The sequence below is a fragment of the Poromitra crassiceps genome, assembly GCF_964638095.1.
Source record: "Poromitra crassiceps genome assembly, chromosome: 11".
Lineage (NCBI taxonomy): Eukaryota > Metazoa > Chordata > Actinopteri > Beryciformes > Melamphaidae > Poromitra > Poromitra crassiceps.
Genome location: NC_139643.1, coordinates 34,526,405 through 34,552,983, shown reverse-complemented (window position 1 = coordinate 34,552,983; position 26,579 = coordinate 34,526,405). Strand labels below are relative to the sequence as shown.

Genomic DNA, 26,579 nt, shown 5'->3' with positions numbered 1-26,579 from the left:
CCCCTTTCCGGCATTTTTCCATCCACTCTGTGTGTGTGTGTGTGTGTGTGTGTGTGTGTGTGTGTGTGTGTGTGTGTGTGTGTGTGTGTGTGTGTGTGTGTGTGTGTGTGTGTGTGTGTGTGTGTGTGTGTGTGTGTGTGTGTGTGTGTGTGTGTGTGTGTGTGTGTGTGTGTGTGTGTGTGTGTGTGTGTGTGTGTGTGTGTGTGTGGCTGAACAAAAGATGCTCATCTGCTGCATCATTTGAACCACTGAACTCTGGCTCAAATTGATTTCTGCAACGAGCTGCAAGTCTGTAATGACCCAGAGAGGACTACCCATGCAGACTGACACAGAGAGGACTACCCATGCAGACTGACACAGAGAGGACTAACTATGCAGACTGACACAGAGAGGACTACCCATGCAGACTGACACAGAGAGGACTACCCATGCAGACTGACACAGAGAGGACTAACTATGCAGACTGACACAGAGAGGACTACCCATGCAGACTGACACAGAGAGGACTACCCATGCAGACTGACACAGAGAGGACTAACTATGCAGACTGACACAGAGAGGACTAACTATGCAGACTGACACAGAGAGGACTACCCATGCAGACTGACACAGAGAGGACTAACTATGCAGACTGACACAGAGAGGACTACCCATGCAGACTGACACAGAGGACTACCCATGCAGACTGACACAGAGAGGACTAACTATGCAGACTGACACAGAGAGGACTACCCATGCAGACTGACACAGAGAGGACTACCCATGCAGACTGACACAGAGAGGACTAACTATGCAGACTGACACAGAGAGGACTACCCATGCAGACTGACACAGAGAGGACTAACTATGCAGACTGACACAGAGAGGACTACCCATGCAGACTGACACAGAGAGGACTACCCATGCAGACTGACACAGAGAGGACTACCCATGCAGACTGACACAGAGAGGACTACCCATGCAGACTGACACAGAGAGGACTAACTATGCAGACTGACACAGAGAGGACTAACTGCAGACTGACACAGAGAGGACTACCCATGGAGACTGACACAGAGAGGACTAACTATGCAGACTGACACAGAGAGGACTAACTATGCAGACTGACACAGAGAGGACTAACTATGCAGACTGACACAGAGAGGACTACCCATGCAGACTGACACAGAGAGGACTACACATGACTGAGACGGAAGAGAAACAACTGCCTAAATGACCTAATTACTCTCAATAGCGTACTCCCAGGGTGATTGATTTCCCATCTTCTCCCACAAATTGCTTGCACCCGTCTAGTGAGTGCGAGAGGTGCTAAAAAAAGGTTAGAGTGGTGAATCTTGTGTGCTTGGCTGTGTACCAGTATCTGAGACCTTTTGCCATTTAAAACGACCTCTCTTTTGAATGCTTCTATTGTACCGTCACTGCCTTTTTGAGTGTGTAGCAACTAACAAGCCCCAATGATCTTGAACGGACAATTATCAGTGGTACGCAACCTTGCCCTACTCAGGAGCCACATTGACCAAAAAAACAACAACAATCTTTGCAAGAGCCACAATAAAAAAAAATAAGAAGTCTGTTGCCTCCCTTTATTTATTTTGATTTTTTGTATGTATTTTAAGTAGGACTTAAAAGAGCCGCAACTACCCATACAGGAGCCACATGTGGCTCTAGAGCACACATGGGCAAAATACGGCCCGCGGGCCGCATGCGGGTGCCATCTGTGTGGCCCGCGATGGAATTGCAAAAAAAAAAAGTACAGTGCACCTGAACGCAACATGCAAGATACCCGCTGAATAAGTGTCCAAATGTTCATGTCATTCTGGCCAATACTCCACTTCTGTTATAGCATTTCAGTCTGGAATATGGAATATCTTTCAATAATCTTAACGCTACATTGAAGTAGAAATTTAAATAATTAACTCATTGGTTTTGGATTTATTTAGCTTCAAGAGTGCATTTTTGTTTGTGTGACCCTCAACACAGGAGAATCCCGGGCCACTTACTGATACTTATGCTTAAATTAACCCACTCATATTCTGGTTTATTTCAAGAAAAACATTTCGGCTAGCGGAAATTCTAGTTGGCTGGTAACTTTAAAATCTAGCAGCCATATTGGCAGGTGGTCAAAAAAGTTAATTTCAAGCCCTGAGAGCAGGTGGTGACATAGGAGTGAGAAATGGATCAAATATTGGTGGTGGTTAAGACTGAATAATGACATCACAACTGTTAATTTAAAATTAGTTATTCCTCTACCCAAATTTTTTGCGCTGGCACCGTTCGGCCCTCAGCAAAACCTGGTAGCGAGGACATTTTTTGTGGCTCTCTCTATCATCAAAGTTGCCCGTCCATGGCTTACAGCATGACATTTGTTCGGCCGCCGGGCCGGCAACAATCTGGGTTTCTCATGTGGCCCCCCATGAAAAATAATTGCCCACCCCTGCTCTAGAGCCTCGGCTTGAGTATCACTGATGTAGTCAGTGGAAGGCAATCCTTCCCATTAGGAGAAACACTCAACAAAATGCAAACTAATATGTTTGACAAAAAAAATATTGTTTTTAATTAGGTCATAATAAGAAGAAGAAGTAAGAACAAAAAATAAATCCTAGAAAGGCTGCCATGCTACACATTTCTCCTTTATTGCAAAAACAGGGGCTCCATGTGTGTCATTATTACCTCTGCGTAGTGTTTTCACCTGCGTCCATCCATCCATCTAGCAGGATATCTCAAGACGTTGGGCACGGATTTGCACGTTAACTTGACTTGACTTGACTTAACGTGATATGAAGGTTGATTATGGGTCAAGGAAGAACTGGACGGCCTTTTACTCTGCAGAGACATCATTCTGCATAGTGAAGCTCAGACATCCAACTGTAGGAACAAGGGTCTTTAGCTTTTCATGTCGACTGGCCAAAAGTGGGCGTGGCGGTGCTGGGTGTGGCATATCACCAAAAGGTGCAACTTCCTGCAGGGTGTAGTCAGCCTTGGCGGAGATCTTTTAAGCTCATCATGTCACGATAATAGTTCTAGTGAAAAAGATGAACAGAGTGAATGGGAAGTGAAACTGCTCTCCAGTGCAGTGACAGGCAGTAAAGCTAGGAACCTGACCTATACATTGGCAGTGGCACAAACACTATTGTTTCAACGGCAGTGGTTTTTATCGTGCAACATGGTACCCATAGGGTGCTTCCCATAGATGTAATGGAGACAGTTCATTCATGTTGTCTTCATATTTGTTGTATGGTGAATGATCAGAAAGTTGTTACTTGGTGGTTAAGTGTATCTCTGAAGCTTGTGTGACCGGTCAGGACACTTTCAATTAGGATATCCTTCTTCAAAGCGTTTTGGGGTGCATTTTTACTTCTATGCATTTTCATGTAGATTAGCCTAGTCTTATGTGGATGCCCTAGAGTCTAGGTGTCTGGTGTCTAGGGCCTAGACACCAGACACGGGCAGGGTTGATGGGGTAAAAGTGACTGTGTAGGAGGAGAACCTGTCCTCTTTCAAGTCTGACTCATCCCACTCCAATCACAGCCTCTTTGTGCTGTATTTATTTCTTTACAATAGAGAGCCTGCCATCTACACACACACACACATCTACACACACACACACACACACACACACACACACACACACACACACACACACACACTAGCCTACTGTGGTCCTCTTGGTTGTTGTCTTCACCAGCATGAAAGGGCCAACAAAAGACAGAGTTGGGTTAGACTATTTTGTTCTAAATGGAGGTTATTCTTTATAATCCTAACCATCACATGGCATGAGTCACTGACTCCCCTGCCCCTCTGTCCTTGCAGTCATTGGCACAGTCTATAAATATGCACCTGGCTGCCAGGGAGGGACAAGCTCAGACACAATGATGCAAACTATTCACGAGTTTCATGGTGAGACAGTGGGCGCTTCCATGACACCCTCCCTCCCTGTTTCCAGCTGCCGGTTGCCTGTTTCTGCCCAGGACCCTTCAGCGAAATAGACTGAAAATAATCATAATACTATAATTGTTGTGACTTTGTACCTACCTATGTCTTGTAAGGGAGCCCCCCAGCATAATAATTTCACATGTGCATAATTGTACAATGGAGTGACAATATCTTGAATCTTGAAAGAGAGAGACCGCCAAAGCTCTGTTCAATGACCAAATAGGTTTGGATGTTTAGCCTTCAAAATAAAAGTGGCCGCTATGCAACCACATACTATTTTTAGCAATTTTGGCTAAAATAAGCCGAAACGGTACCAGTGAATTGACATTCACCTCGTTTTTCTAAAATATCGCCGCTATGCAACCACACAACATTACTATTTTTAGCCATTTCGGATCAAATAAGCCATACGTTCCCACTCTTTGACAGCGGCGCGCACCTCCTTGCCAGTGAAACAAATGTAAACAGGAAGTCGACAACCGGCTACCGCTGAGAATCATGGGAAACGTAAGTCCAGAAAAAAGGTGAATAGCATGTGGATGTGTGAACTGTGATGGCTTATGAAGAGGAAGAGCTCTACAGAGAAGTGTGTGTGTGTGTGTGTGCAAAGAGGGAGAGCAGGAACAGGGAGAGGAAGATGCAGGAAGTCGACCACAAACGTCAGCTCCATGCGTTCCTTATGGGACGTTGGTGTGTTCAACATCAGCTGTCTGTGGATTAGCCAGCTGAATCTGCAGTCTGCTGCTTTACTTTGGATCAACACAGTATTTCCTACAAATGGAACCATCACCATAGAATATGACTGAAATATCTGTTGAGTTGAGTGGTTAATGCCTTTGTTTTCTGTCTGTCTGTCTGTCTGTCTGTCTGTCTGTTTCTCTGTCGGTCTGTCTGTCTGTCTGTCTCTGTCTTGTCATCCATCCAGGGACGTGTAGTCAGTGGAATTTGATTATTCCGTCATTGTTTATTTATTTATTATTGTTTATTGAGTAGTCCTACATGTTTCTGCATGCCAGAAATGTGCACACAAAAGGACTCAATGACTAGTGTGTGTGTACACATTTTACCATCCACAGACTCAATACATTACCATTGTTTTGTGTGTGTGTGTTTTTGGCTGGTGATGAGTGAAGCAAATGTGCCAGCAGCCACTTGCATGTTTGACCAGCGTCTAGCTGGTGGCTGCTGCTAATTTTGTACCCTTCCGCCTCCCCTCTGTCCTTCTTCCTCTCTGTCCTTCTTCCTCTCTGTCCTTCTTCCTCTCTGTCCTTCTTCCTCTCTCAGCCTCGGTTACCAAACACACCAAACATGGACTTTTTGTTTCTGTGTCCAACCCACTAATTTAGTCCTGTGTTCACAGTCTCAGAGCTCAGACATGCCCCATGCCCACACCGACAACAGCCTGCTAGTTGAAAGCAAACAGACAATCCATCAAGCGCACGCACGCACGCACACACACACGCACGCACGCGCGCGCGCACACACACACATTTTAATTTCTTTATTGGATTTTCGATTAGAGACATTAATCGTATCAAAACCCAATAGTAGCAAGAGTCAATGCAATACAATACAAGATCATGCTCACAATGTTATCTGTAGGCTATAGACATAGGCAGATCAAAAAAGAAACATTATGGGTATAAGTGACAGTGTCTTTTCCAAATGAAATGACTGCCAATGATGGCAGACACAGAGCAGTAGCTACTTGGCCAACTGTTTTGACGCTTTTTTTGCCAGTCCAGCAAGTTGGGAGTCCTCGCACACACATTCTATGAACATGCGCCAGGCTACCAAATATCAAGACTATAATTTTACAATTATACCCACATGCAGAGATGGCATTTGCAAGTGTTTGATATTTTGGCCATTTGTAGCTGAAGCATGTATCCATGTACAAATCAAAGGAACATCCAATTTCTAAAATTAAAACAGACTTGGTGGATTCATTGATCATGACAATATCCGGAGTATTTGGACAGCTTTCAACTGTATTGTTAAATGTATTGTTAGATTGGGATGAGGCAAACCAGTTAATTTGAACAGTTTTGTTTGATGTGTGTGTTGTCCAGTGGCACGACGCAGTTCTTTAGCAGTCAAATCCACGATACGGTTGTGGCGTGCCGTATACCCGTATGCCGTATGCCCTTGAAAGCAGGGCAGCTGTTCATAATGTGCGCAACTGATTCCGGTTGTTGATTATTGTGCAGTAGGCAGTGTGAATCGTGTTGTGATGGGTACCAGAGGGCAAGGTTGTATTTGGTGGGCAGAACTTGTAACCGGGCTTTTATTGTGAATTTAAGAATGGATTTGTCTATTATTGAGTTGTGTAGGCTGGAATGGGACACAGTATGGTCAGCGCACGGCAGGCAGGCCAGCGTTCCCTGTAGCCGCAGACCAGTCCAGCGTTGCCGCTGGCGGGTTTGATGGTGTTCAATAATGTCCCGTCTGCAGTTCTGGGGATTCAGGACCTTCGTGGTGTCCTCGTCAGTGCTCAACACCGCCCGCACAGAAATGCCCGTGTCAGTGACTACAGCATCAGCAACCTCCACCACACGGTCCAGTGCGTTCGCATCACTCCAGCTCAGGTGTATTTGAGCGCTGTTGCAGATGTCGTTAAGGTCGGGCCAGTCAGAGCGCACTCCAAACCCCGGGGCGCGCGTATCCAGTTTCCCACTGGGCATTTTCCTGAATCCCAGGAAATTGGCCTCTGTTGTTGAGTGTGGGACTATGCGCTTTGTTAAGTCCAGGAGAAGTGAAGCTCGTGCCTGTTCTCTGACGGCGGGATCATCGTTGTTTAGCATACGGAGGAGATGGTTTATTCTCGTAGCTGTATAAATCCATTCGACATTGGGGATGCCTAACCCCCCCCTCGCTTCTTTTGTGAAAAATGTAACCTCTGGTTGAGTGCGTATTGAGGCCCATCCATTTCCGTACCAAATTAACAGTTTTATTGTTCATTTCTGTCAGAGTGCATTTAGGAATGTGTATGTTTGCGAAGAGATGCTGCACCTTGAAGAGCGCAATCTCGCGCACTGCTGATAGTTTCATGGTTATGGGTAGAGGGGATGTATCGATCATGTCCAGTCTGGTAGAGTATTGAGCGACAATATCACTCAGCTGCTCCTCCCATTCTCCTGCCACATTGAATTTATGTCCAAGATAGCAATATGCCTCATGTCGTGCGTGCGTAAACCTTCATTTCTTTACCCATGATGGTGAAAGAGGGTGGTTTGTCATGTCTGGCCCTGTACCACCTGTTGCCCCCGCTGCGCCGTTCATAAAATACTGCGCATTTGGTGTTTTTCGCCTCAAGTCCAGACCACTGCAAAAATGGTCTGCCCCCAGCAGCAAGCACAGGTCTGGGGTCAGCCAGATACAGAGAGGGCTAAGTTGACTCCAGCAGATGGAGGGACTAATCGCTGTAACTCCACTTTCTCAAACGGAGAGAGAGAGAGAGTTGACATGACGGAGAGAGAGAGTTGACATGACGGAGAGAGAGAGTTGGAGAAACGCGTCCTGGTTGACTTAATACTGAGCGGAGCATAAGCAAGCGTGAGGCGAGATCCCAGAGAGACGCTGAAGGTCTCACAGAGCGAAAGAGAGACGCGTGCAGGCAGGCTAACTGCTCAGGAGGTAAAGGAGAGAAAGAGGAGGAGTCAGTCTCTTAAGACACGGCGAGTGTGACACAGAGCCAGAAGGAATCAATATGACAGAGAGGGATGTAGGCTACACAGTGCTTGTGGAGAGATCGACAGAGCAGGGCAGGCATTGAACCCTGAGTGACTGTTAGAGAGAGCAGGTAAGAGCGTTTTTTTTATCTATCTATGTAAGATTGCTTTAAGGTTCCATACCGGCGTACTATCAGGCTGATAGCGTACAGCCTGTGAGCTTACATTCTGCTGTGACATCAGTAGTACTTCACAGTGAAGCCAGCCACAGCCAGGCTTCCCTGGGGCTGATTTTCAATTTCCCCAACGTCAGTTGAGAGTAGGTTAGCTACTTGCTGCAGAGGGGTGGGTGTGTGTGTGTGTGTGTGTGTGTGTGTGTGTGTGTGTGTGTGTGTGTGTGTGTGTGTGTGTGTGTGTGTGTGTGTGTGTGTGTGTGTGTGTGTGTGTGTGTGTGTGTGTGTGTGTGTGTGCAAAAATGTACGGAGCCTCAGTCAGACTGAGTGTGTGGTTGTATACGAACCCGCTGGAGTGAGTGTATATTTGTGGCGAGTGTCAATAATTGTGCTATGTGTGTGTAATGATTTATTTCTCTCTCTCTCACAGGTAGAAGTGACTCCACTGCAGATGAGGCCAGATGTTGGCTATGTGTGTGTAATGATTTATTTCTCTCTCTCTCACAGGTAGAAGTGACTCCACTGCAGATGAGGCCAGATGTTGGCTATGTGTGTGTAATGATTTATTTCTCTCTCTCTCACAGGTAGAAGTGACTCCACTGCAGATGAGGCCAGATGTTGGCTATGTGTGTGTAATGATTTATTTCTCTCTCTCTCACAGGTAGAAGTGACTCCACTGCAGATGAGGCCAGATGTTGGCTATGTATGTGTGTGTAATGATTTATTTCTCTCTCTCTCATAGGTAGAAGTGACTCCACTGCAGATGAGGGCAGATGTTGGCTATGTGTGTGTAATGATTTATTTATCTCTCTCTCACAGGTAGAAGTGACTCCACTGCAGATGAGGCCAGATGTTGGCTATGTATGTGTGTGTAATGATTTATTTCTCTCTCTCTCATAGGTAGAAGTGACTCCACTGCAGATGAGGGCAGATGTTGGCTATGTGTGTGTAATGATTTATTTATCTCTCTCTCACAGGTAGAAGTGACTCCACTGCAGATGAGGACAGATGTTGGCTATGTATGTGTGTGTAATGATGTATCTCTCTCTCTCTCTCTCTCATAGGTAGAAGTGACTCCACTGCAGATGAGGGAAGATGTTGGCTATGGACCAAGGAGTGGTGGAGGAATGGCTGTCAGAGTATAAGGTATTGCCGTGTGTGTGTGTGTGTGTGTGTGTGTGTGTGTGTGTGTGTGTGTGTGTGTGTGTGTGTGTGTGTGTGTGTGTGTGTGTGTGTGTGTGTGTGTGTGTGTGTGTGTGTGTGTGTGTGTGTGTGTGTGTGTGCGCGTGCGCGCGCGTGCGCGCTTCGAGCATGCACTATCAGTATTCAGTCCGCTCTCTGTTGCTTCTGATTGGCGAAGTCTTTTCTCTTTTTTCTGCAGTGCGTACTGCGTACTGTACTTGCCAAACACATTTCCTGCTCCTACTCAAACATAAGCACTCACAAAGCACTTGATTTTCCTGTATGAGGTGAGCTTGACCTCTGATTGGAAGCAGAATGATGTGGCTGATTGCGTCCTTCACCGTCACTCTCTGTCTGTGTGCACAGCTCTACACGCCGTCACTCTCTGTCTGTGTACACAGCTCTACACACCGTCACTCTCTGTCTGTATGCACAGCTCTACATGCTGTCACTCTCTGTCTGTGTACACAGCTCTACACACCGTCACTCTCTGTCTGTATGCACAGCTCTACACACCGTCACTCTCTGTCTGTGTGCACAGCTCTACATGCTGTCACTCTCTGTCTGTGTGCACAGCTCTACATGCTGTCACTCTCTGTCTGTGTGCACAGCTCTACATGCTGTCACTCTCTGTCTGTATGCACAGCTTTACATGCTGTCACTCTCTGTCTGTGTGCACAGCTCTACATGCTGTCACTCTCTGTCTGTATGCACAGCTCTACATGCTGTCACTCTCTGTCTGTGTACACAGCTCTACACACCGTCACTCTCTGTCTGTGTACACAGCTCTACATGCTGTCACTCTCTGTCTGTGTGCACAGCTCTACACACCGTCACTCTCTGTCTGTGTGCACAGCTCTACATGCTGTCACTCTCTGTCTGTATGCACAGCTCTACATGCTGTCACTCTCTGTCTGTGTGCACAGCTCTACATGCTGTCACTCTCTGTCTGTATGCACAGCTCTACACACCGTCACTCTCTGTCTGTGTACACAGCTCTACACACCGTCACTCTCTGTCTGTGTACACAGCTCTACACACCGTCGCTCTCTGTCTGTATGCACAGCTCTACACACCGTCACTCTCTGTCTGTGTGCACAGCTCTACACACCGTCACTCTCTGTCTGTGTACACAGCTCTACATGCTGTCACTCTCTGTCTGTGTGCACAGCTCTACATGCTGTCACTCTCTGTCTGTATGCACAGCTCTACATGCTGTCACTCTCTGTCTGTGTACACAGCTCTACATGCTGTCACTCTCTGTCTGTATGCACAGCTCTACATGCTGTCACTCTCTGTCTGTGTACACAGCTCTACATGCTGTCACTCTCTGTCTGTATGCACAGCTCTACATGCCGTCACTCTCTGTCTGTGTGCACAGCTCTACATGCTGTCACTCTCTGTCTGTATGCACAGCTCTACATGCTGTCACTCTCTGTCTGTGTGCACAGCTCTACATGCTGTCACTCTCTGTCTGTATGCACAGCTCTACATGCCGTCACTCTCTGTCTGTGTGCACAGCTCTACATGCTGTCACTCTCTGTCTGTGTGCACAGCTCTACATGCTGTCACTCTCTGTCTGTGTGCACAGCTCTACATGCTGTCACTCTCTGTCTGTGTACACAGCTCTACACACCGTCACTCTCTGTCTGTGTGCACAGCTCTACACACCGTCACTCTCTGTCTGTGTGCACAGCTCTACATGCTGTCACACTCTGTCTGTGTGCACAGCTCTACACACCGTCACTCTCTGTCTGTGTGCACAGCTCTACATGCTGTCACACTCTGTCTGTGTACACAGCTCTACACACCGTCACTCTCTGTCTGTGTGCACAGCTCTACACACCGTCACTCTCTGTCTGTGTGCACAGCTCTACACACCGTCACTCTCTGTCTGTGTGCACAGCTCTACATGCTGTCACTCTCTGTCTGTATGCACAGCTCTACATGCTGTCACTCTCTGTCTGTGTGCACAGCTCTACATGCTGTCACTCTCTGTCTGTGTGCACAGCTCTACATGCTGTCACTCTCTGTCTGTGTGCACAGCTCTACATGCTGTCACTCTCTGTCTGTATGCACAGCTCTACACGCCGTCAAACTCTCATTTTGAACCGTGCTGCCTGCAGTTACCACAGAGTTATTGCAGCGTAGCCGTTTCCCTTACAGCTCGCTCTTATCCACATTGATTTTGGTCAGATTTTGAGCCAATAGCCTCTCTGCTAAAGAGAAACCAGCCCACCTCCATTGCCTCTAAACGATCTGGGCTGCATGTGTTTGTAAACTGCACCGACCGCTTTACAGATCAATATCAATTACCTGCTGCGTGTTAATTGGCAAATGCTTACCTACTCAAGTCAGTAGTGACTCATTGAATTCTTGCAGTGTCGGTGTGTGTTTATTATGTGGGTAAGACTTGAAATAGATGTTGGTATTTAAAGTGTGTGTGTGTGTGTGTGTGTGTGTGTGTGTGTGTGTGTGTGTGCGTGCGCGCGTGTGCGCGCGTGTGTGTGTGTGTGTGTGTGTGTTTCAGACCCTCCCTGACAGTGCTGTGTCCAACTATGCCGCATCGCTGAAAGACAAAGGCTCCCTGGTCCCGGCACTCTACAAAGTGATCCGAGAGAACTACAGCGACGTATGCATGCACACAGATACACACACACACACCACGCACAATTACCAGGCGGTATATTTGTGAAAACAGGATTACCCAGTTAGCCAGATGCATGAAGAAAATCCCATTATTTCAATTTGTTTGCGTGTCAAACACGCTGATTTCCTCTTTCCCAAATAATTCTGTGATCATTTTGGAAGTGGATCTACATTACTAGACCAGTATAGTCCCTCATCCTGAAATACCCACTTGGTGCCCAATCCAGTAGCCATTAGGCCTACATTAGCAGCATAGAAGGTTGTGGGTTCGAATCTCCACCTTGGTCCTTTGTGTGTGGAGTTTGCATGTTCTTCCTGTGTTCGCGTGGGTTTCCTCCCACAGTCCAAAAGGTATGCTGTTTGTGTAGTATCGCAATGTAATCGACTAAAATATGTAGTACGTATATATGATTTATGTAAGCTATGTTGTGTGTAGATATATGATGTAGTGCAGTGGTTCTCAAATGGGGGTCCGCGGACCCCCAGGGGTCCGTGGCACTTTGCCAGGGGGTCCGCGAAAAGTTTTCAAGTAATTTTTTTTTTTTTTTTTTTTTTTATAATTAAAAAGAAAATGCTACATGTTACTTATTCCTTCTCAAACTACTTCCTACATGGTGCTAGTCTATCAAAATATCTTGGCTGTCATTTATTGTGTTGCATAGTGGTTTTCTGGACTGTTGACAAATTGTGATATTGTAAGTCGCTTTGGACAAAACAAAAGCGTCTGCTAAATGACGTAATGTAAATGTAATGTAATAAAAAATATATATATATATTTTTTTTTTGCAAAATCTTCATAGTTCAACGAAAATAGTTTATGCTTTAAATCTAAAATGGTTCATGGATTACATTCTAATAATAAACCTATCAAATTAAAAGTCAAGCACGTTACCGTGGAAACAATTAAGCTTAGCCCAAAATCACAAATCAGAATGAGGGGGTCCGCGGTATATTTTCTATCTTGTAAGGGGTCCTTGGCTGAAAAACATTTGAGAACCTCTGATGTAGTGTACTGTACTGTAATGATGCTATGTCAAGCCCTTTGAGACATGCTTGTGTGATAAGCAGCTATAAAGTTTAAACATAACTGAACTGAAAGCTGCTGTGAGTGATTTTTAGTTTGTTTGTTAAAATAAGTGTTAAGTAGCTCTACATTCCGACAGACATGACTCATATAGAGTGTCTGGTCAGTAACGTGGGTCTCCCAGTCAGTCCCTCCACTCTGCAGTAAACCAAAAAGACATTTGTGGAATCCTCTCTCCTGATTGGATAAAGCGGAGGACCCATGTGACTGACCAAACCCTCTATATCAATGATGGCTGTGGGAAAATAAAGCTATTTAACAACTTTATTTTTTATTTTATTTTCATTTTATTTGAATGCCACTTAAAGCACCTTGAACAGCATTATTACTGATGGTTACCTACGGTTTACTTTAGTTGGATACCGTGTAATAATTCAAAGTTTTCAAGCTGTTTTTCTCCCCGTTTGCTGTGCTGGCCAGCTGCTGGAGCCGGTGTGCCACCAGCTGTTTGAGTTTTACCGGAGCGGAGAGCCGCGGCTGCAGCGCTTCACCCTGCAGTTCCTCCCAGAGCTCCTGTGGAGCCTCCTGTCGGTCAGCGCGGCCAGAGACCCCCACACCTCCGGCTGCATCCAGGCCCTGCTGCTGGGCATCTACAACCTGGTAGGGGAGAGGATGAGGGCAGAGGTGTGCGTGCGTGCTTGCATGCGCACATGTGCACGATACTCAAGGTTCACCATACCAAATTCTTAGGAAGTATTGTTTGTCATCAGTACAGGACAGCCACACATGTTGATAACAATACAATGTTCACCAATCATTGATAAAACTCAAAAGTGTATATTAACATAAGGACTAGGAAAAACTCCCATGTTTTCATTTATTTAATATGTGTATTTTTTGTATTATAATATAATATATCATTATATATAATATAATATATACATATATAATAGGTAGAATCCCCTCACGTAACCTTTCAGAAAAGAGAGACAGTTGAGAAAGGTCTGGCGGGATTTGATCCTTTGCAACCACTATCTACCGTAAATTCCGGACTATAAGCCGCGGCTTTTTTCCCGTTTTTTGGCCCTGCGGCTTATATAACGGTGCGGCTTATCTATGGATTTTTTCAGAAAAAGAAAAAAAATACAAATAAAATCTCTCTTTTTTAGCACTCTTTCTAACTATAAATCCACTTCTGTTTTAATTTCCTCTCTTGCCCTCTTTTCACCACACCGCGGACACTGTGTGCACTGTAAAAATAAACAACGGTGGTGTTGTGTTATGTTGTTTTGTTGAAATGTTACGGTAATACGGTAAATGGGAGCTTCCTCAAACAGCCATCTCTTTCCCGACAATCCCCTCTGTGCGTGACCACTTACATATGGTAATTACGGTAAGCAAACGGCCACTCGGCCAACAACTCCCTCCCCCGACTACCAGGAGAAAATCACAAACTTCGGCGAATTCACACAAAGGAAGATCACGGAATATTATAGGAGTGTGAAAACATCCACAATCACCAACGGGTTCCAAAACGCTGGACTGCTGCGGGATGAAGAGGATGACGCCGCCACAGCTGGCGCTGAGGGCCGTCAGAGGCTTCAGAGGCTGTTCGATGCCGACAGTGACGAAGAGGAGTTCGTTGGTTTTGAGTGACAATGAAGGAGAGAGGAGAGTGGTTGACGAAGCCACCCTGAACCTGTTCGTTTCCGACACTGAAGATGAGAACTTTGGTGGTTTCAGTACGCAGGAAGAAGAGGAAGACGAGGATTAGTGACTTGACTTCTCTGGTTACAGCCGTTTGCTGCACATATAGCCTATTGTTGTGTGATTTTGTCTGGGGATTAGTGACCTGACTTTTGTTTTGTTTTGTTGAAATGTTAATAAATGGGAGCTTCCCCAAACAGCCATCTCTTTCCCGACATTCCTCTCTGTGCACGAACCCTTTCATATGGTAATTAAACATCAAAACACCCACGGCTTATAGTCCGGTGCGGCTTATATATGTAAAAAACAGTCAATTTTGGTGCTGCGGCTTATATACCGGTGCGCCTTATAGTCCGGAATTTACGGTAGTTCTTTCTGGGCACTGTCATGTTTTTGAAAGAGGATATTTCGGGGGAGTTGTGCATTATTAGACAGCTACCGTGGAGGCTGGAGTGGAGAGGAAACATGGGGAAGTGAGAGGGGAATGGAAACTGGGTGATAGTGCAAAGTATCTATCACCGCAGCCCACAGACGCCCCAAGACATCCCACAGGGTGGTGCCAACTGCCAACACTGGATATTAAACAACAGTCAAGTTATGTTAACTCGACACAACTCTGCCATATAGTGTCGTAATCAGATACACTACCAGTCAAAATCTTACATTTGATCTAAAAGCATCTGCTTCGAATGCTTGATTGTTTTTTGGACATAATATGTCTATATATTATATACATAGTGAAGTTGAGGCCTATGTATGAATTTCTTTCCAAAGGCTAAGAGTGACTACTTTAAAGAATCTAAAATATAAGATCGCTCTTATTTGTTGAACATTTCTTTGGCCACTGCATAATTCCATTTGTGTTGTTATTTGAACTCTTCACTATTCTTCTAAAATGTGAAAAATAATAACAATGTGTGTGACTGTTGGTGTAAGTGTTCAGGTATGTTATTGCCTGAACCTGTGGTATGCTCAACCTCAGAAATAGTGTGGTTTAGGTTTAGTTTGTTTCCATTGCACAGTGGCTGGTTTCGGGGGGGTGTGTGTGTGTGTGTGTGTGAGATTTGGTACTAGAGTGGAGCCTAACTTCTGTTCATGATGTATGTGCTGTGTTATACAGCAGCCAATTCTGTCCTCTATAGACTCCCAAAGTCACGCCCTCTTCCGTGTTCGGCAAGATATTTCATTCCCCATTCATTTTTCCATAGAGGTTTGGTAAAATCCAAGCGATTCAGCTATATTCAGAATCAGGAGAGACCATAGAACATTTCCCACGGACCAAAACCAAAAAAGGAAGGAAAAAAATGGGGGGGTGCGGAGCGGATACTTTTTTGTCAGAGTGAAATATTCTAGGGTCTTTCCTGATTCTAAATATAGCTGAATCACTTGGTTTGACCAAGTAACACTCTTTTTATACTGATTTTATGAAACGTCTATGGAAAAATGAATGGGAATGAAATCTCTGCCGAACCCGGAAGAGGGCATGACTTTGGCACTCTATATTGTGTCCATGTTGTAAAGTGCAGCATCCCTTAACCTCCCCTCTGAATAGCAGAATAGGTTAGCTGTCACTCAACCAACAGCTGGCTGCCATTCATCTATTTGACATAAACATGCACAGAGGGGGCACGCAAACCCCAGGGTGTGTGCGTGTGCACACACACACACACACAGCCTCTGTTTTTGTCGCCGAGATGCCTACACAGACATTTTATCTTTGTCTTCCTGTCTTTCTATTTCAACAGGAAATAGCTGATAAAGATGGACAAAGTAAAATATTATCCTTCACTGTCCCTTCCCTCTCCAAACCCTCAGTATACCACGAGGTGAGTTGAGCACAGAGACACACACACACACACACACACACACACACACACACACACAAAAAACTTGATGTGCGTTTGCAGAAAATGTGAGCCATTTCCAACTTGGTCTCCCCACCTCCAGCCTTCCAGCTTTGGCTCCATGGCCCTAACGGAAGGAGCCCTGGCCAATCACGGGCTGAGCAGGGTGATGTACAGCGGGCCGCACCTCCAGAGAGAGACCTTTACAGCTCAGAACAGGTGAGAGGCTCAGTGGGCGTGCTCGTTTTCAAGCTCTCCCGGCCCGCGGCGGGGCGTATCAGCAGGGTGGAGTTAATTATCGCTTAACCGGCACATTGCCAGCAGGCTGCCAACCTGCCTGCAGTGCTTTGACTTGGCGGCAAGAACCAGCCAACAATCAAATCAGGAACACACATGAGCCCTTTTCCCACATGCGCTTTGTACCGCAAAATGACCGGAACGTGGTCAAATGGCTGCATGTGGGAAAGGCGCCGTGCCGGTATAAGCGCGACCCCGTCGTCGCGGCCATTTCACCAGTTTTTAGCTAGTCAGAAGAACGGTATGCCGCGATAGACAGACAGGTGAGAAAGGGGTCCAGTCATTTTCCGCTATCAGTGCACACAGTAGACAGTCCAACACCAAATACACAGCTGATTGTTCGATATTCCCCTGGTGTTGCGTACCACCAAAGGACTATTGCCAGTCGCAAACGCGCTTCCAGTGGTTTTCGCCACCGGGTGATCTTGCGTGCGGGTCGGACCAGACTCAGCACGTAATACCGGGACATGCGAAAATGACGCTTCCATTCCACGTCGTCAAAATTGTTCAGAGCATCTTCCCAAAATAAATTCCCTCCTGGTCTCTCTCGCTTCCAGACGGCTCTAGTCTCACGCAGCAGCGCAGAGGTACATAACACTGTCATGATCTGTCCCCGGTTTAGTCTATCTTCATATTCTGCGCGACACTCTCATGGGCGAGGTGTACACACGTTGCTTAATGTTCCAGCGGGCATAATCTAATCATTAGCGCACATTAAAGCAAACTGGCGAAATGATCTTGTGATAATAAGAGCAGTAGCCTATGTCAGCTTCATGTGTGTGTGTGCTGATTTCCCCCTCTCCTCTCTGCTCGCTCTCTGGCCACAGTCCGTCCTCCTTCTTCAAGCACAGCCCGACAGGGACTAACTAAGCAACGTTGCCGACAGCCAAGGCAAGCCCGGACACATCAAATGAAGCCAGTCTGTAAAAAGTGCTTCAACGCAACGCAGGTGAACGGATAAACAAGCAAACTTATTTCACCATTCGGAGTTTTGCCGACACGCCGCCCCCCCCCCCCCCCCCCCCCCCCCACATACAGGCAATTTCGCTGATAGATTCCCACATGCCAGAGGAGAGGTGTGAAGGGAAATGTCCGATATTGACTTACAGGTAATTTTCCGGTACGCATGTGGGAAAACGGCTATGGAGGCGGACAAACAGCAACAGTCTGCTGCATAGTCACTGCATAGTGCATTCAATGGCCAAATATCAACAGAAACAGTGTGTGTCCATGTAGGGCTTGTAGGCCGTTGTTTGTTAGACCAGTCAGAAACTGATCCGGAGGTGAGTCATGTCATGTGCTTTTCTTCACAGATTGGTGTTTTGTTACAAATTTGCAAGAGAGAAGATTAGATTGAATCACTGGTTTAGGATTCTTGCCTTTTACTGAGGGGAATCCAGAAATCTTCCAAACATCACTGCTTAAATTAGGAGGAGTAATCTCATCAGGAGTGTTTTCTGCCATGATGCTGCGTGCGTGTGTGTCCGCTAACAAGCTAGCAGGCTAGCTTTGTCCTGTTGCTGCTGCCGGCTGTGCTGGGTTTGAAGTCGTTACCGTCCAGCTGTGCTGGGTTTGGAGTGGTTACCTTCCAGCTGTGCTGGGTTTGAAGTCGTTACCTTCCAGCTGTGCTGGGTTTGGAGTCGTTACCTTCCAGCTGTGCTGGGTTTGAAGTCGTTTCATGGCTGTCAGGGTTTGTGAATGATGCCCCGCTGCAGCCAACCTTTCATGGTCACTGTGATGCCAGTTCTCAGCCTGACCTTCAGATCTGTGCTGGATGGTCTAATTAGGACAGACTGTTTAGCCTCAGTTAATGTGACTGTTGCTGTGAGCAATGTTAATAACAGTCCAATAAACGTTTAGGTGATCATGTAGTGAACATCTTCAACGTTTATGTCAGTGCCTTTCTGATAATCAAAACATGGATCAGCTTACTTAAGAAATATACGATCAACCTATAGTTTTTACACATAAATAATTATGTGACAAAAGAACAGCTTTTTGTGGTCATATAGAAATGCTTGATCTTAATTTCTACATCATATCAGTATTTGTCAGATTTTGTAGTTTCCCCGGGGATGAAAGTGGTGTACCTTATAAAACAAATCAATTCATTAATTGATTTGATTCATTAACGATGCTGCAATTTTAAATTAACCAATTACAGAATTGCTTTTGTAATCTTTCAATCTCTCTGTGGTGTGTTTATCTTTGGCGGAGGTTGAATGCGTTGTTGGTTTTCCAGTGTATGACATTGAAGGTTATGGCTCATATGTCACGGTAATGTGGTTGGTGGTGCTAACATTCTAAATCTGTGTTTGTGTCGTTGAGGTTTGAGGTTCTGACCTTCCTGCTGCTGTGCTACAATGCCGCCCTCAGCTACATGACCCCCTCCTCCCTCCAGTCCCTCTGCCAACTCAGCTCCAGGTAAGTATACCAAACTCTCTCTCTCTCTCTCTCTCTCTCTCTCATAAACACATGCACACACACACACACACTTATCAACATAGCATACGATGACCTTTGTTGTTTTGAGGACTTTTATACACACGCTAATACATTATTATGATTGAAGCCTTTAAGGAGAGTTCTTTCACACACACACACACACACACACACACACACACACACACACACACACACACACACACACACACACACACACACACACACACACAGTCAATCAGTCAGTCAGTCAGACAGACAGACAGACAGACAGACAGACAGACAGACACACACACACACACACACACACACACACACACACACACACACACACACACAGAGAGCCAGCACACTGTTCTGCCAGGTTTTGCTCATCTGATCCGCTTATAGAGTTCGGTGCCAGAAAGTGCCAAGATACTGTCACTCAGCAAAGACCTGGGACACACACACACACACACACACACACACACACACACACTTCTCCCTGTGTGTGGTTTTGGTATTCTGCCAGCTGCAGCAGATCATCCTCCTATAAGCACAGAGCTAAAGAAGGAAGTCATCAGCTTTGATATCTGCCAGACAAGCAGCTGTGTCTAATGCCTAGTTCACATTAGGCACTGGGAGGCCTCGGGGAGCACTTTTGTTAGCTTGTTGTTTGTTAGCTTAACCCCCACAGATCACAGGCAAATCACGTTGGCTCTGCGCTCGCAAGTCGCTGCTCGATTGTTAAGTGTGAACTGTCCACAGACGCGAGCGGGGTGCTCCGCTCACCGATGAGTCACAGAGGTCCCACCCACAGATATCTAGCCTGCTCAATATCTGGTTGTGTCAGGACAGCAGAGGCAGACATGGCCGGGGTGGTGCCTGCTGTCTGCAGCAGGCTGCAAGGCCGGGGTGGTGCCTGCTGTCTGCAGCAGGCTGCAAGGCCGGGGTGGTGCCTGCTGTCTGCAGCAGGCTGCAAGGAGGCAAGTGGTCAGACGGAGGAAGCTATTCTACGGGATCGGTACAAACTGCTGTCCCACAACCAAAAAAACAATGTAAAAAAAAGTATTTAAGTAGCTATGCAAATCTTAGGTGTTCATTAAGATCATTCTATTATCTATTGAAACCCGAAATAATATTTGAGAGAACGGTAAACTTAATAACTTCTTACTTAATAAATCTGGCTTTGAACCACAAGCATTCTCAGTTTTGTCTGATTCCCCTGTGTTGCAGCTTGTATGATACTTGTTTGAGTCTTAATCTGCAAGTTATACTCGTGAATCATTCTGTAGTAATTGCGAGAGTGTGTGTTTGTTTTGTCCTGTCACTCACTGTGATGTGGTCATGTGGCTCGTTGGATTGTTTTCTCCCGCTGACTCTTCCCTCTTGGTATTTGATTGGATGTCTTCCAGGGTGTGTATATGCGGTTACCCGCGGCAACAGCTGCGGCGCTATAAAGGTATCAGCACACGACTGACAGTCACGTCAGAGTTCCTGGTTCAGCTCATCACAGGAATACACTACGCCTTGTGAGTACACACACACACACACACACACACACACACAAACACAAACACGCACACAGCACACAGCACACAGCACAAACACACAGTGCACAGCACAGCCTGGATGTTCAGCATTAAAGGATGGGTTTTCCGTGGGGAATATGAATATATATTAAATCTCACGCCCCTAAGGTTTTCGAATCCGTTGAAATTTTTGAAATTGGATATTCACTGCCAGAGATATCAAGCATCTCTCACATATTTTTTGGGCCAGCCGACGCGTTTCGCGTCATCTGGCCTAAGTCCGCCTTGCGGAAGTCGTGCACCTATGAACTACAACTGTTGTTGGCCATGGTCCCGCCTCTAGAGGTCCTCCACGCCCCTTCAGAGGCCTTGACCAAAACAAAAACGCAGCCATCTTGTCAACCGCCTAGCCTGCTGTAGCTAATATTAGCTTCCCATAGTTCCTTGCAAAGAGACCATTATCTCGGGAACGGAAGCACTAATCGACACGGGACTGGCGGCATTGGAAAGCTCGTCAAATTTTACATCTAGTAGTAGGTGGGTTGAAGTAACGAAATCAACGCTGAGCAATGTACCCGTTTTTACACATTTTTACAGAAAATAGTTACAACATCAGATGCGCGTAACTCCTACGAAAATGCCTTAAAATGCATGAAAATTTTTTTATGAAGACATCTCCCGACATATATACTACCGTTTACATTTGGTGCAATTTGGAGGCAATTGATTTTCGATTTATTTTCGATTTATTTCTTCTTCTCTCCATGTCTTCTCTCCATGTCTTCTTCTTCTTTGAGTTTTATGGCGGTTGGCAAACATATATGTGCATTACCGCCACCTACTGGAGTTTGATATCAGCCAAACGCCTGAGGGGTGGGCATGGAAACGAAGGCCACGCGAGCCCAGTGCATTGTGGGAAATGTAGTATTTCGAGTCCCCGCACCCCCCCCCCCCCACCACCCCCCCCCCCCACACACACAGAGTGGATTTCTGGTGATATCTCAGGCTGTAAACAACCAATTTCAAAAATTTCAACGGATTCTAAAACCTTAGGGGCGTGAGATTTAATATATATTCATATTCCCCACTGAAAACCCGGCCTTTAAGTTTCCTGTCTCGGATTTCACAAATAGCTTGACCTCTTTAACCCAAGTCGATCTCAAATTGCCCTTCGGGGATTAATAAACTTGTATTGTATTGCTTTGCATTGCATTGTATCTAATTTGTCTAGTTTGGATCTAGTCTCTCTAGACTCAAATATTACGTTATGCCCTCCGCATACTACATAAATGAGTCTGTGCCACTTCACAGCCCCCGCTGCTGTTTTGAGGGTGGGACTAAGGGTAAAAATTGAATGATTGACAGGTTGTAGCACCAATGTGCAGTGGTTCGTTTAAAAAAAAAACAAGTCAGGTTGGGGGGGCGTGCCTGATCGCTAAAGTCGTTACTGATTAGTGCACCCAGGATTTCAGGGGGAACCAATCACTGGCCAGGATTCTGACAGCAGTTTGGAGCTAGAAGTGTCCCAGATCCAGAGAGAGAGAGATCTGCAGCATGCAGTAACGTAGTGCATCAGATCCAGAGAGAGAGATCTGCAGCATGCAGTAACGTAGTGCATCAGATCCAGAGAGAGATCTGCAGTATGCAGTAACATAGTGCATCAGATCCAGAGAGAGAGATCTGCAGTATGCAGTAATGTAGTTCATCAGATCCAGAGAGAGAGATCTGCAGCATGCAGTAACATAGTGCATCAGATCCAGAGAGAGATCTGCAGTATGCAGTAACATAGTGCATCAGATCCAGAGAGAGATCTGCAGTATGCAGTAACATAGTGCATCAGATCCAGAGAGAGAGATCTGCAGCATGCAGTAACGTAGTGCATCAGATCCAGAGAGAGATCTGCAGCATGCAGTAACATAGTGCATCAGATCCAGAGAGAGAGATCTGCAGCATGCAGTAACGTAGTGCATCAGATCCAGAGAGAGATCTGCAGTATGCAGTAACGTAGTGCATCAGATCCAGAGAGAGAGATCTGCAGCATGCAGTAATGTAGTTCATCAGATCCAGAGAGAGAGATCTGCAGCATGCAGTAACATAGTGCATCAGATCCAGAGAGAGATCTGCAGCATGCAGTAATGTAGTTCATCAGATCCAGAGAGAGAGATCTGCAGCATGCAGTAACGTAGTGCATCAGATCCAGAGAGAGAGATCTGCAGCATGCAGTAACATAGTGCATCAGATCCAGAGAGAGAGAGATCTGCAGCATGCAGTAACATAGTGCATCAGATCCAGAGAGAGAGATCTGCAGCATGCAGTAACGTAGTGCATCAGATCCAGAGAGAGAGATCTGCAGCATGCAGTAACATAGTGCATCAGATCCAGAGAGAGAGATCTGCAGCATGCAGTAACGTAGTGCATCAGATCCAGAGAGAGAGATCTGCAGCATGCAGTAACGTAGTGCATCAGATCCAGAGAGAGAGATCTGCAGCATGCAGTAACATAGTGCATCAGATCCAGAGAGAGAGATCTGCAGCATGCAGTAACGTAGTGCATCAGATCCAGAGAGAGAGATCTGCAGCATGCAGTAACGTACAGCAGTGCATCAGATCCAGAGAGAGATCTGCAGTATGCAGTAACGTAGTGCATCAGATCCAGAGAGAGATCTACACTACAGCATGCAGTAACGTAGTGCATCAGATCCAGAGAGAGATCTGCAGCATGCAGTAACGTAGTGCATCAGATCCAGAGAGAGATCTACAGCATCCAGTAACGTAGTGCATCAGCTAAGAACTCTCATGGGTCTGCTGTTAAGACTAGTTGCCATCTAATATGACTTACTTAGGGGTGTCCCAAAAAATCGATCCATGTAAGAATCGCAATTATTACAAAGAATGTATTCTGAATCGATTCTGAACTTCTTTTTTCTTTTTTTTTCTAAGAGCATTTTTATTTTTTGTATTACTTTAAATTATTTTTCTTGAAGTCACTATGAATACTAAGAAGTTTATATTTGTATAAGTTTAGCATGAATCAATGTTACCTTTTGTCTTAGGTTTGCCTTTGTGTGTACTGTTTATATTATTACAATCAGTTGATTCAACGTTTTCAAATATAAAAACTACATGATCTTATACACGTTATTCTGCTTTCATGAAATCATTTGCTGCACCTGCTTTCTTAGCACACAGCGGACTGGAGTAGATCCTGAAATTCCCTTATGTACTGAATCGGGAATCAATTTTGAATCGGGAATCATTTTGAATTGAGAATCGATTTTGAATCGAATCGTGACCCCAGGAATTCTCTGAAACCAATTTCTGTTTGCAGTAATGTGCAGGACAGTCCCACCTCTTTGCTGACACTCAAACTCTGTGTGTGTGTGTGTGTGTGTGTGTGTGTGTGTGTGTGTGTGTGTGTGTGTGTGTGTGTGTGTGTGTGTGTGTGTGTGTGTGTGTGTGTGTGTGTGTGTGTGTGTGTGTTTGTGTTTAGGTGTAATGGAGAGGTGGAGCTGGGGTCCAAAGCTCTGGATGACGTCCTTTACCGGGCCCAGCTAGAGTTGTTCCCCGAAGCTCTATTGGTGGGTGCCATGGCGCTGTTCTTTTACTCTCCTGTCACACAAGTCTCATGCTTGCCTGTGTGTTTGTGTTTATATACATGCAGTGTGTTTGTATGTGTTTATATACATGCACGCCACATTGTATTGTGTTTGTCTGTGTGTGTCAGACTGCAAACAGAGTGTAATCCCACTAGATTATTGACATGGTTTCCCGCTCCGTTTGGTTAAGCTGTAATCCTTGAGGCCCAGGGAGCAGGGGATTGCATCTAAGCTCACATCATTACACAACACAGGTCTAGGTCTACTTCTTCACAACATTGAATTACATGCCTTTTATGAATGGTGTTGGGATGTATATTAAAAAAGAAGCGAAAAAAGAAACCGCTTTGTGGGCTAATGCACCTTTGTTTGCAACGGGTCAAACATGTGTTTGTGTGCGCTTACTTTTTTAGCAGCGTGATGCACCTAGGTCACTGCTAGCGTAGCATTGATTGGTGCATGTTCCTCGTGGGACCAAACAAACAAAAGCCATGTTGTATAGAGATTATGGTGCCTTCATGTTAGTTACCCAACCGTTACACGTAGCATCGTTGGCATCGGTGCAACCGCCACCTGAGAATTTCCAGCGAGAGCAGAGGTCAGTTACGAGAGGGAAATACAAAGCCTTGTTGTTTTCCCTTGTTGATGCAACTCTATTGGCAGTTTGTGCTAAGCTTTTGCGTTTAGCCCTACTATGCATACATCTGGTAAGCGTGGGATTATTGATCAAGTGTTAGTGCTTCAGTCACATGACCCGCAGCCTCACTTATAAGAGGAAAACATGCCTTAACCAGTACTGCTACAGTGTGTTTATGGGTGTGATCTGCCTGTCTGTCCGACACATTTGAGATCAGTGTCTCTAACCCCCCACACTTTCCCGGTCGAGCCGATAGGTCAGTTATACCAGCTATTCTCAACCAATGGGCCATCGCCCACTGGTGGGCCTCAGATCACTGTGTAGTGAACCATGGAGGCAGTGGTATTGCCAAATAGATTAATAAAAAAAAAAAAAAAAATGTGCGATTACTGCTAGTTATTTATGTATTTTTATATCTAAAGGTGCTGAAGAATTATAGAGATCGAAAACTTCCAATTAAAATGCATAATTTCAATTACTTTTTCTCTCTTTCATTTATCTGGGAAGGCGGTCCCCGGAACTGTTTTAACAATCAGAAGTGGGCCTTAAGTTACAAAAGGTGGAGAACCCCTGAGTTATACTATATTCTCACTGGTGAAAATGATCACTTAGTAATTAGTAAAAATGATGATATTGATCATTCATAATAAACAGCACATTATAAATTGAATATGTTTTAAATGTATTTTAAATATTTTCTAGCCCCTCTTTACACCTCACGTTAATGTGCATTTTAGTTGATCAGATTGTAATCAGACAGCACTTAATCATGTCAAAATACAGTTGGTAAATGCACGCAAGTTTAGATGATAGACCAAACACCCAAAGCACATTTTCATCTTCATACAGTAGCTACGTAGGTGGAAAATTGGAAACACTTCAGCAGTCTGGACTTCGCCCACACTGGTGGCACCACTGACCTGCATGGCTGAAATGAAAGCATCTGCAAAAAATAGCCTTCTCCTCAGCTTCCAATTCTGTGTGTAGATTATGAGTCACCAGGGTTGTCTACTGTATGTGCTGAATTAGAAAGAAAGTCTATGGTTTTTCTTGGACTGAATACAGACTGATGCAAGTCATTGTGGGTAATGGAGTCATTATCAATTATTGTGGGTAATTGAGTCATTATTATCAATTGCCAGTTGTCTAAGATGGCTTCTTCCTTCATTTTAAAATGTACATAATATATAGCATAATTTAATACCACACGGCCACCATGCTTTTTCAAAACGTAAACATTGGGGGAGGAAGTGATGTACGTGAATTTTGCACAATGTGGGCTTGATGCAGACAACTAAAATGCGTATTAATCCGAGGTGTAAATGTAATCCAGCTAAATCACGATGATGTCATACAATAAATTGCAGCACCTCCCCAGGCCAGTTTCGGCATACGTCGTTAACAATTAACTCATTCACTGCCAATATCTGACTGGCATTTTTGGCACAGGCCAAGTATTTCCATAATGTTTGGTCATCTTTCAAGACCCACAGTAAATTCTGTACTAGGACTACAGTGATGTCCAATACCTCGAAATGAAGATCTAAGTCTCTACTTTCACCCCCAAAAAGAAAGTTAGCTTTTAGCATGTTCTGTACTCTACTTATAACCCTTTTTATACACCCCATGTTCACCAAAAAAGCCTGTCTGGGAAGAGAAAAGGGAGAAAAAAGCATTTTTGTAAAAGGGCACAATCTCAGGCATAACTCACTCTCAATTCTTTTATTTTGAACTGTATTGACATCAGACATGTAAATATTATTCGTTAGGACACAAATGACAAAAAAAAATATATATATATATATATATATACACACATGAAGTGCTTTTTTTTTACATTCAACAATACAGTTTACTCGGTGTGAGTGTGCAGACAGACAGACAGACAGACAGACAGACAGACAGACACACCGA

At 45.1% G+C, this 26,579-nt stretch overlaps 1 protein-coding gene across 3 annotated transcripts in view; it reads left to right on the top strand.

Moving 5' to 3' along the window:
• The window catches only part of hycc1 (hyccin PI4KA lipid kinase complex subunit 1), a 41,217-nt gene that overhangs the window by 7,259 nt on the left and 7,379 nt on the right, over positions 1-26,579 (top strand). For all 3 annotated transcript variants that reach the window (XM_083645754.1, XM_083645752.1, XM_083645753.1), the window contains exons 2-9: positions 8,842-8,923; positions 11,490-11,591; positions 13,113-13,292; positions 16,085-16,165; positions 16,287-16,402; positions 18,809-18,904; positions 20,317-20,433; positions 23,923-24,010. In XM_083645754.1, the coding sequence (XP_083501880.1) occupies positions 8,873-8,923; positions 11,490-11,591; positions 13,113-13,292; positions 16,085-16,165; positions 16,287-16,402; positions 18,809-18,904; positions 20,317-20,433; positions 23,923-24,010 (831 nt within the window). In that variant the 5' untranslated portion in view covers positions 8,842-8,872. The remainder of the gene's footprint in view (positions 1-8,841; positions 8,924-11,489; positions 11,592-13,112; positions 13,293-16,084; positions 16,166-16,286; positions 16,403-18,808; positions 18,905-20,316; positions 20,434-23,922; positions 24,011-26,579) is intronic.